At 44.8% G+C, this 12416-nt stretch overlaps 1 protein-coding gene across 1 annotated transcript in view; it reads right to left on the bottom strand.

The window, feature by feature from the left end:
* Positions 1-10837, bottom strand: part of LOC146174540 (venom metalloproteinase Antarease-like) — a 102344-nt gene extending 91507 nt beyond the window's left edge. Inside the window, exons 1-2 of the mRNA XM_084584947.1 lie at positions 10610-10837; positions 1669-1826 (exon numbers count right to left, since the gene is read on the bottom strand). Of these exons, the coding sequence (XP_084441073.1) occupies positions 1669-1826; positions 10610-10694 (243 nt within the window). The 5' untranslated portion in view covers positions 10695-10837. The remainder of the gene's footprint in view (positions 1-1668; positions 1827-10609) is intronic.
* Positions 10838-12416: the final 1579 nt, after the last annotated feature.

Raw genomic sequence — 12416 nt, 5'->3', positions numbered from 1 at the left:
ACAAACCTTTAAATTCGATTTCAATAGTCTTGTTCGGTTTCAATCGCCGTTTTTCATTTTCTTTAGCTTCGCAAGTAAACCAGCTCAAACTAAAAGCATTTACTGGTTAAAGCTCTGTGTGTACAAGAGTAGATTAAAAATGTAATATCTAATTCAATAGGTTAATGTCTTTCACTTTAGCTTCTCGTGTAGACAGGTAGGTCCATTATTCTGTTCAGATACCTCATTAGTTTGTTATAGTATCGCGCGTAAAAAAGTATGATCTCATTGTTTACTAACGGTTGAGCATGTCTTTGGCCCTCAGTACCCGCGCAATTCAGGCCCGTCTTTGAGCGATTCAATATAGGCAGGGAAGAAAGAAAACCTGTGGTTTCAAAGCTGTTTTCCTATAGGTTTGAAATGAAAGGGGAAATTCAGGTTTCCCTTGGAAAACTTGATTGAGCGTGCGGGAAATTTAGCTGGAATACTGAAACTGTCCTGTGTATGTTGTAATAAAGTGTTATGCATATAGATCTATACTTCAAAACCTACATGCCAGGCGGACTACATTTTTAAATCAGGAATTGGGTAGATAAGGCTTATCTGGTACTCCAAATCAGGAATTGTTCTGATATGCCTTATCTGGCCCAGATCTCTCCTAATATACCATATCTGCCTAATTCCTCATATACCTGATCGGGATTCTTTTATTAGTCCAGATATGGCATTTCCGTAAAGGAACGAACGTTTTAACAGCACGTTGTGCGACACGATATCCACGTACATCAGTCCTGAGAATAGCTGGGAAAGCATTTTGTCTTTCGTCACCTCTGCCAAAAAATACGCAGTTGAGCCCCCCACTGAATATATCCCTTTTTTCCTAGCTATTTTATATGGCAATCAAGCCTTTTCAGTATTGGATGTATTCTTTTATTTTCTTACGCCTCTCTAAATACGTCTCTTCGCGAATATTTTGCTTGTCCCTTGGTCAATTGCCGCATTAGCATACCTCAACACTGAAGTCTCAATACAGGAACGCGAATGCTGTTTGACCAGCCCAAACGATCGTTTCCTTTCATCTCAGGTCCTCTGTACGCCAGTCTGCACACCTGCTTGTGCGAGACGTTTCTTCAACGCTTTATTGAGCTTACACGGTATTGTAAAAAATGTCTTACATGAAGTACCGCCTCGTTCACTAGCAGACCTTCATCGATCAGTGCGACACTTGAAAGATATGGTCCCTTTCCCGCACTTACAAGCCATATATATGTGCACGCCGCCCCTCTGCAATCTAAATAGTGTTCACGGCGGCCGCTTTCTTGCGGGATGAATACGTGCCAAACATCGTCATTGTTCGTCTTTGCTCCGAGGATAGCGCGGAGCACCAGGCTATCCTGGTGCGACCACCTATAAAAATAGACCCAATTTTTTTTATGTTCAATATACATCACGTTCTGAACAAAAAATCGTATTACGGCACTATGTGCGTGCAGGCATAAAATACTGAATTGTGTCCCATAGAATAAAAAGTATTTCGAACAATGCATTAAAACTCAACAGTACAAATCTTGTCGACATCATTTAGGATTTTATATTAGTGCTACGTGCATGCGTGACGCGGAATAGTTAGAAAGACTGAAGTTTGATGCAACATAATTGCTGTTTAATTCAAATTGCTGGCTTTCTTACCTCTCTCGAAACCTTCGAATTGTTGTTGTAGACAACAACATTTACTATCTTCAGTATAGGTGATGTCTCTTCCAGGCTTAGGGTCATGTTGTCATCAATGATAAGTGTTACAAGGCCTTCAGATTTGTTGTCTTGATACAGTTTCGGGAAGACTTCACCTGTCAATGACGCGAGACTTGAATATAATTTATTCAAGGAATTGTATATATTTAAAGCGTGCTCTAGGGAGATGAAGAGCATGAGAATAGTTGTTTTTGCATTCAAGTGAAAATATTCAACACCAGTTTTGTTTTATTCTAATGCATCCAACAGCTACACAAAGGAGTAATAAGGAGATAATAATAAATCATAAATATTGTTGAATAATATATATTATTTTTTAGAAATTATACTTTAACCTTTAGAAAACCTGCAAGAAGAGCTGAAAAAGACGTTGTCGAAGGCGACGCTATAATAACGGCGAAGCTGCAGAAGCTTGAGCTCTCGCTGAAGAGTGCTGGCCTTGGCAGCAGCAACGTTAAGATAAGAACCCTATATTGTCAAAATTTCCGGAGTCCTCCACAACGGCGTCTCTCATTGCCTGAATCATTTTGGGATGTTGCTTTACAAACCAAACCAAATCAAACTAAATTTATTGTCGTGCAAACTGCCTTATCCTCCTCATTATACTGTAATCACAGTGGCAATTGATGTCGAAGTATAAGAAACATTAGCAGAGATCCAACTGTGGTTAAACCTGGTCAGACGTGCGAAAGAATGGCTTAAATCAGCTTAGCTGTAGTTTGGTATTTGCTTTTGTAAGGAAAGCTGCACTAGGCTAATAGAAGCGTATTTCGCGGATTATGGCAGAGGCCACTACTCCGCATGCGCCTTTGCTATGGCTACCAGTTGCACCGGACACGGAGCTGTTCCGCCACTCCGCTTGCAACAGAAAAAAAACTGATCGACTTATAGGAAGGGAAAGGCGCAATAACAGTCTCACTTGGTTTCTGTGGACACCTCAACCGCGCCGTAAGGGAAGTGGGAAGGTGGGAGTGAAAGTGGAAAGAAAGAAAGAGGAGTCGTAGTGGAGGACTACGGAGTAATTTCGACCACCTGGGGATCTTTAACATGCGCTGACATCGCACAGCACACGGACGGCTCTTTGTTTCGCCTCCATCGAAACGCAGCCGCCGAGGTCGGGTTCGAACCAGGGTAGCTGCTATGACTTGCAGGCCCAAAAGGCCTTGGTCGAGCGCGCCCGGGCAGCGGCCGACGCCACTGGGGTCCCGTACTAGGGACCCCACCCAGTATCTGTAAGGGCTGGATGTTCATAGATCCGGCCGATGGATACATCTTCCCGTTTTTGACCAATAAACATTTGTCACCACCACCACCACAGTAGTCGGGCATCTTACCACTGCCCCACCCCGGCGGGGCTTGCAACAGAAAAGAGGAGGAATGTAGCGGCATTCCAGTAGGTGCGGGGCACACGTTAAAGATCCCCAGGTGGTCGAAATTACTCAGTAGCCCTCCACTAGGGCTCCTCTTTCTCTTTTTTCCCTTTCACTCTCACCTTCCTCTCTTCCCTTACGGCGCGGCTGAGGTGCCCACCGAAAACAAGTAAGACAGTTACCGCGCCTTTCCCTTCCTATAAAGCAAACAGTTCTCTGGCTCAGCTGCTAAGCCAGTAGCAGGTCCGTGCCTTTTCTTTTCCTTCTTCCTACAGCCCCAACATCATGACCCAGGCAAGACAACTAGGGCAAGATACGCAGGAACTCGACTTCATGTTACCTACGGACCCGGCTTACCCGATAAGAATCGGTATCTCCACTACCAAAGACACGACCCTGGACGTGACGTTCAACCGAAATACCGCGGTGACGGCCACTACGTAGAAAAACACATCGACCGCCCTGGGGGAGTGACCAGATGATCGTTGAAATGCACGTCAAGGCGCGTGGCGTTGAAATGCTGGGCAAGGCGCGTGGCAGTAGGTGAAAATTCCAACGGACCGACTGAAAAGATTTCAGAACGAAACGAGACCAGAAACGGTCTTCAAGAGATACCATCACGGACATCAAAGCCTGGACCCGCTCGCCGGCTGCAGACGACAAAGCGTCAACCAAGACCGTCGAAATAGAGTTTGAAACTGACAAGATGGACAGCCACCTGGCGCATCTCATCGAGGCGAAGATTTTGGTTCTCACCGGGTGGAAGGCACACAAGCTCAATAGGAGACTCAGAAATAAAACAGTGGAGGTCAACCAGAACATCTAGGAGCACTGCCGAACGCTCAATAGCCAGCAATTGGACGAGTTATGCAATGCAGTCGTCGGCCAACTACACAATGGGAAGTCGTGGAACCTGCTCAGGTATCTGTTGGACGAAATGAAGACCAAGCCCCACCGGAGGAACTGCCTCGCACCTATATTGCAAGGGAGCTCGAGAAGTACGATGAAGATGCAGTGGCTGTACGGTTAAGAGCGAAGTACTTGCGGCACAGTACTTGCAATAGAAAGGAACACAGACCTGCTCTTAGATCATGGACGGCGAATCGCAATTGGATGCCCATTTGCGACATGGACAAGCTCAGGTCATGTAACAAACATAACGTCAAAATAGCGGCATCTTACTAAGGGCACGACGATCCCTTTTCACAACCACCAATAAGACATCCCTGGCGTCTTCGCTGTTACAACTAACCAGAAAATGTGTTATTTGTTTTGGGAGCCAAGGCCCAGTCAGGCTTGTCGCCTTTTGCCTTGGCTTCCCCTTTCTTGTAAAAGAAAGAAATAAACTTTAACTCCAACTCCAAAATTGTGCATTCAATCCAAGCAACCGGTCTATGATCAACATAAACTTAGCGCTGTCGATAAAGCATACAATACCAGATACGCGTCCTTCTTCAAGGATAAATTGAACGCTTCTCGTCAGCATCGAAGGTGCAACAAATACAAGTTGCCAAGCACCGCCTTATAATGGACGTACACACCCGACGTCTGAGCCAAAACCTCTACAGTGTATCCTTGCAAGAAGACCGAGCTATTCGTGAGCAAACACTAAATGTTTCATGATGGTGTCATTAAGCCATCAAAGATCCCCAAGGCGGAGTCGGTCGTTGTGGCGAAGAATAAAAACGGGACACTTTGCTTCTGCGCTTCTGCCTATATAAACTTCGCTTCAACAATGTAACGAAGAAGGATATCTAGCTCCTCGCCAGCATCGATCACACATGGAACCTGCTTGCAACACAAGGTTTTTCTCATCGATGAATCCTAAGAGCGGCTACTCTAAATTTGAAATGGATAAAAGATATTGCGAAAAGACCGCTTTAAGGCTGAATCACATGTACGCGAAAACTCATGCGAACGCGACGGCTGCACGCGTCGCGCGAAACCTTCGCGCGAACAAATATGCATGTGTCGCGTGGCTCGTCGCTCGGATCTGCCGAAATAGAAACTTTCGCTCGTTCGCCCGAAAGTAACCGTACGTCACCGCCGCTCGTTTCACATGCTTTCTTTATTTTGCTGTGTTGCATCGTGATTGTGCATTACCGCGTAAACTTTTCGATTTGTACGAATAGCTAAGGATTCAAAGAACGTCTAATCGCAACCGAAACAAAAGAAACAAGGGGTCACATGACTACTCGAACAGACTACAGCGCAAGTTAACACACATTCGATACGGTTTGTTGTGAATGCCTTTTACTTTGACATGTTATCGCAAAATAACTTGCAATTGTCATGACTGTTGATGCATTTGGCAATAGTTTTGCGGTGTACTAAGCCACTATGCGAGCCACATAACCTAACCGGAGCGTCGTCGCCGTTTCGCTAGGTTCGTGCTGTCGCGTGCATGCATCTTCCCCAGTAGGCGACGGAGCCAACCATGATCACTTTCGCCGCGCCGCCTTGTCGTGTCGCTCACTTTTTCGCTCACATGTGATTCCCACTTTAATCATACAAGATGGCTTCTTCGAGTTGAAGGTAACGCAATTTGGCCTCTTCTCCCCACCAGCAACATTTCAGGGAACAATGGATACTATACTTCCTGTCATTAAGTGGCCGATTTGTCCGGTATACTTGGATGACATCATTATATTCACCTCTAATTTTGACGACCACCTGAAAACACGTCGATCAGGGCTGGATGCAGTCAGGCCATCGCAGCTAATGGTAAAATCAGAAAGGTGCCGCTTTATCAACGAGGAACTGCTATTTAAGGGCCAAATAGTAAGCAAAGAAAGCTTCTGACCAGAACAGCAAAGAACAGCTCCGATCGCCCACTGCTTGCTGACAAGAAAGATCCTGACTTTGCGAATCTATCGGCGATTTATGTGCAACGTCTCTCTATACGCTCTCTGTTTGTTCCTCTACATGTTTCTGGTGTTGTGAAAGGCTCTGCAGAAGGCTCCGCCACCCATCTAGTGATACCGCGGACGACGGCACCTACTATAATGTTACCCTCTATCTTAACACTGGGGACTCAAGCAATCGTGTGTTGCCTATTTGGGTCTGTTCCTTCCGGCCACCCGACAATGGACTTGTTTGTTATGTGACTAAATTTCGACAGCGGCTTGTGAGTGCGAGATTATCCAGTAACTGCGATGTCTTCGGTTTGCTTCTGGGATTGTTAGCGCTATTACCACATCTTCCACCGCCTGAATGCATGTGGTTCGTAATGTTTTTCAAATATGAGCATGCCTCGCAAGTCAGTGACCGCGGTTGCGGTCGCCTCTCTGCCTTGTTGCGGAGACGTGCATCACATTTTTTTTTGTTCTGGTTTTTGCCAAGGCCTTTGGCTCTAGCATTCTTTCTGCCGTCATGGCTGGCTGGTTTTGTATTCCTGGGCAGCGGTCTGACCATCAAACTGTCCCTAATTCCTGGTGCGATGTTTGTGGTTTGTTCGCTACTGTCGTCTTTAAAGGGATATCCGAGTTTTCGTCTGTTTAAGTCTTCTGATCTGCGAATCGAGCATAGCTTCGCGATTGTCTTTGTATGCACAGTTCACTCCCAGATTGTCAAACGTGATGTATGAGACATATGGTGGCAATCTCAGAGCCAATTTGTATGCCTCCCTGATTAGTGCGTTTATCCTGTTCCTTTGGCTGTCACGCCTACAAAAAATGCCAAAACTCAGCTGCTTACCGTCTACAACTCTTGGATAGCCGACAGCCTTGTAGAGAGCTAAAAGACTGCGCACGTCATATCAGTCCTTAAATCTGGCAAGCTATCAGTTCACTTAAGCGGTTACCATCCTATCGCACTGTTATGTTGTGTAGGGAAAATTGGAAAAAATAGTTCATTCTCGCCTCAGTTGAACCCTGACCAATAGGGGAAGTTACAGTCATCAATGTGTGCTTCCGAAAAGGCTGAACCAGTATTGATAACGTTATTGCTCTTGCCAAATGTGTGAGGCCCAGCAAAGCAGAGCGGTTTATAATCATGGTTGTCTTCCTTCACGTTCAAGGAGCTTTTGATAGTGTCACGCATGAGGCGATCCTTCAGCCTTACGTTCGATTGGTATTGGTGGACAAATGTAGAACTAAGTCTCTATATAGCTTCGTGATAGATAAGTTTAAATGTCAACGGATCAAGGTGACAATTATCTACATCGTGTGCCTCGTGGCGTGCCTCAGAGAGGGATATTAAGTCCAACCCTCTTCAATATCTCCCTTCTTGGTCTGGACAATTCGTTTCCACCTACTGTTGAAATCTTCCTCTACGCAGATGCCATCTCTGTATGGGGCTTCGGAAGAAACAGGTGCATTGTGCATGCTCTATTATAGTAAGCAATAGGGCGCATTGTATTACTCTAAAACCAGCTAGTCTTGTTATATATCCCGAAAAGTGCGCAGCAATTTTATTTTCACGACGTTTCATGGCCTTCTGCGTTAGAGCCTCCCTGTTCTTCAAGGCCTCTAGCAGGCACGCAAACAACTACTTGAAGCCATGCAGGTTAAAGCTTTGAGAGTGTTCCTTGGTCTTTTAAAGAACGCCTCCACAGTGGGTGCTCTGGCGGAGAGCAGACGTCTACCTTTTAGCCATGCTGATACCGCAGGAGCTGCTACGTGCCCAGCTGTGCCTTGCACGTGAACCTACCCATCCATTTTCAGCAGAGCAAAGTATGACAACACTCTTCTCCCATCTACTGACTGCGCAATATCAACGCCCAGTCCCGCTACCTTTCCCACTATGAAGGTTTGCTTCATAGCACATTTGGACGACTATATTTAGCATGAAAACCAAATCCAACACCGCAGGACCCGCACTTAAATACTTCAACCTTGAGCACATCCATTCTTGCTATAGTCAACATTGCCGCATCTTTACTGATGGCTCTGTTACAGCTATTTTTGCATTCAACGACGTGTCATTTTGAACAAGATATTGAATAGGTTTCTTCCTTTGCTGCCTTACGTGATCTTTGTAGAGTAAACATTATGGTATGTAAAAGCTAAAGTTTTTTTTCCGAGTGAGCGTGTTTTACCTTGAACTTTCCTCTGCTCCCCATTCCTGGTTATCGGCGCCAAGGTCAGTGGTTGCCGACCATCCCACTGTTTGTCAAGGCTGCGAGCAGCGTCTCGCGGCGATCGCGCGAAGTACGCGCGCGGCGCGAAGAGAGATTGAAGTGAACGCGGACCGCAGCGCACGCCCTATTCAATATCTTGTCTTTCAAGGCTACCGCGTTCAACTCTTACAGCTGCTTGGTGGCTTCATACATTCTTTCCCTTAAATAAAGAAATAATTTTTAAGGAAACTGCCCTCGAATGCGTAAAAAGTGGGAAACCACATCGCACTTCGCCCGCAAGGGGCGCTGGTAGCCTTGATTTGGCTTGAACGGCCATTTCGGAGCTGATGCCGAGGCATGGAACATAGAGGATATGCCTTGAACCGAAGAGAATCCACGTGGTAGCTATGACGTCACTTAGCCACCGCCGCCGAACCCCCGGTAACCGCGCGCTCACCTCTGCCTACTTGAATGAAAAACATGACATCACTCAACCGCAGCTAAGCTAGATAAGTGGCTTTCGCGCTTTCGCTGCTGTTGTAAATGAAAATACAGCGTTGCCTTTGTCTGGCGCATGAGCTCGGTGGTCAGACGCTTCCCCGATTGGCATAGGTAAGGTGACTGATTACATTATATGAATATGTCATGCCTGTTGGGGCTGAAACATGGCAATGAACGAGGGACCTTTTAATGTCGGTTTAAATTGAACTTAAATTTCATTAGCCGGTGCAAAGGGATCGCAAACGCTCGCCATAACTTGATGATAGCAGTCGTCATAGATCATCCAGACGATAGAATTTGTTAACTGTCTCCATCTCAGAGGTTGTGAAGATCACTGGGCTAATTCGACAAAGCAGTGGCTGTAGCTCACCGAGAGGTTGCCGTACGGAAGACACAGAGTGGTGGTTCGAGCCAAACGTACCACTGCTTCCGCTTTGGTGGTTTAGATTTAGAAGGTTGAAATCTTTGCCTAATTTTTAATAGTTATTTAAGGTTGGATTTCAAGCGCATACTGCCATCGCCCTGAGCACTTGCAGACATGTTCTTACCATCTGTTTCATGACGTCACATACCTCAGCTACGAATGTTTCTCAGCCAGGTCAACTGCAGTCCGCAAAGGCTCCTGCCAGCACACATATATGGCATGGTCTTGTGACGTCCTAGTACTCAGCTAACAGTTTTTGCTTCTAAAAGTAATTGCAGCATAGAGATCAATCGTGCACGGAACAGACCAGAGACCCCAGAGATAGCCATGCTACATATTCCATGGCGTCACATACCTCATCAGCAAACAATCGGTGCACGCAGTAACGTCACCTTCAGTCTTCAAGGGCTCCTGCCAGCTTTATATATCGCATAGTCTTGAGACATCACTGTACCCGCCTAATATTTATTTATTTATTCAATATACCTTACAGGGTCCTAAAGCGGAGCAATGATTAAGGTGGGCACGTGAAAAGTGAAACAAACAAATAATCACAGGCTACGGCAAGATACAAGATAATATATAATACAAAATACAGTACTGTCATGGAAAAGACGAATAACAAGCAAGGACACAGCCTTTTTTGTTCGTGAGCAATTTTTACAGTGCGTTTCGAAACGACGCCCAGTCAACTTCAGAGGCGATTGCATCTTGAAGACTATTCCATAGTGAAATCGCTCGTGGGAGTGCAGATGAATTGAACGCCAGCGTTTTTCCAGAAATGCGCTGAAAGCTGAGATTATGATGTAGTTTTATTTTTACTTTCTTTAGCTTGGAGATCAAATGTGAACTGCCACTAAGCTTATTATTTGCAACCATAGCTATGCCACATGTTTCATTCTGACAGTATACCTCGGCAAGCAATAGGGCTCAGCCACGTCACATTCAGCTCAGATATATCGCGATGTCTTGTGACGTCCTAGGACCCACTTAAAAGTTTCTGGAGGTTGAATATCAAACGTAGGTTGCTGCCGCAATCAGCGCTTGCTGACGTGGACACGTTATGATTCATGACGTCTTTTTCTTCACTAACCATTCGGTGCTCAGCAGTGTCAACTTCAGTCTGCAAGGGCTCTTTACAACTTCGATGTATGGCATAATTCGTGACGTCACAGTACCCGCCATCTGTCAGTGCCGGTTTAGATTCCCAAACCCTGTGCTTATCAACGCGACCATGCCCCACGCTCTTGTAATGTCACACATGTCGCAGGCTCACAGGCTAAGTTCTTTGCGATTAGATTATTTCACTCAGTTACTCGGCCGCTGAGATTTGATTGAGGAGAGGTAGAAGAAAATTGAAGCTCTGATAACCTCTTTCAAACAATCAGTCAATAGTGCTACGGATGAAGCGATAATTGTCATGTTACATGAATAGATCTAGTGCCTGTTTGAACCACAGAGAGTATCTCATGCACAGTGTTCAGAAATCACTTCATATTTTCTGGTATTTTCAAACGTACTTACATGCCGTTAAATGTGGAAGTGAAGACACCAGAACGAGGACAACGAATATACCCTGATAAAAAAAGCACATGGCTGGGAATATCATGTAGTGATATCTCCAATGTTTCAAATTGCTTTAAGAGGAAGCTTTAATCACGCTTCTGTGGTCAGAACTCAGCACCGGTTTCCACGAACCGAATTATTCTGTGACACTTGCTGCGACAATTTGAGAGCAATTTGCCTTCCTATGCCTTCCCGCCTTGCAAATAAGACTACGTGCCATTAGTGTTGCGACATATTGAATTTAAATTGAGTTGCTAGTATGTGAGGAGCATATGCGAGAAATGGAGTCGCATCAGTTTCCGAAACGTGGCTTAGATGTATTGGCGACATTTGCGGATTAGATGCAAGTTTTGCCTGACATTTATGACGTCAACGCTTGCTTCTATATTCTGGTTAAGATTAGCTTTTTACTGTCTGTCAAGATGCCTTTGAGAAAAATATCCTAGGGGATTGCTGAATCTGCACTGGAGAAATACGAATCCCTTATCGTTGCTGCGGAACACGGTACATCGCGCAATCCTTGCTTAACTTTTATTAGCAAGGTTAGGGCTATGCCACAGAGTCAAAATTTCCCTTTTTTCGCGTTCGTCAACGCAGTTCTCTTGCAAGTATAGGATTAGACGGTGGACCGTCACTTTTCACGCGTGATGTTTCCTGGCTCGCGTCCGTTGCAGTGCTCCTGCATTTGCGGAAATAGATGGTGCGCCGCCGCTCCTGTCGGGTGGCTTTCTGACAGCCATGTGACATTTTCATGAAATTTCACTGTCACGTGACCTTCTCACGCAATACTCTCAGACACATGACATTTTCATGCAGCTTGACAGTAAAACAACTTTCTCACAAGATATTCTCATAGTCACGGGTCATACTCGTCCAACTTTACTGTCCCGTGACCAGGTCGTCTGACTTAAATATCTTACGATTGAAAATTATTTGATTAAATTATTCTATTCATGAAGGAAATAATTATTGAATACTTAAGGAATTCAAATATTTCAATTATTTACGAATATTTCTTTATGCTCCAGTTGTCCGCCTTTGACGTTGATCGCTGCATTAATACATTATTAACTACTTATTTACATGTGGTATTTACATCCTTGGATAACTAATCAATAATTCGCAGTTCTTATTTTTAATGTCACATGCATCGAATCATCTTTTTGTACAATACTACAAAATATGTTTCACGGAAACATTCACAGAAGACGCCGCTTGGAACGAAACGCACAATTCATCAAACAGTTTAAATAATAAATAATACAAGCGATCAATCTCACTCTGCATAGCACATACATATTAGTCTACTGCACAACTCCCTTAAAATTTTCACATTCATTCGTATACGGCAATGTATTCTAACCGGTAAATTTTGCCGAGAATTTTCGACAATAGGACATAGGCTACAACGTTTTCGAATAAAAAAGAGACACAAATTGCGAGTCCGATCATGGCACCCCTGAAACGCTCACGTGGAATACGCCTCTCGCACCGCTTAAACAGCCAGAAAAAAGTCATTATTAAGTTGGTCATTTATTACGTCCATCCTGCAATAGGTTGGAGAAATATGAAAAACGGTTCAGATTTATCTTCAAATAAACAACGGCCTTCCTTCCGGCAGTGGCGGGATAAACAGCCTGGCTTCTACTGACCACAGACGATCTCTCATACGTAGGGAAAGCTCGGGTACAAATCTGAATTCGGTGACATAAAAAATTTCCAACCACTTCCAGAAAATATCTCCATGACCATTTTTTCCGGTCGC

Source organism: Amblyomma maculatum, chromosome 11 (assembly GCF_055883805.1).
Source record: "Amblyomma maculatum isolate TAMU_Amacu chromosome 11, ASM5588380v1, whole genome shotgun sequence".
Lineage (NCBI taxonomy): Eukaryota > Metazoa > Arthropoda > Arachnida > Ixodida > Ixodidae > Amblyomma > Amblyomma maculatum.
Note: the sequence above shows the minus strand (reverse complement) of the source record. Positions and strands in the feature narration are given on the sequence as shown.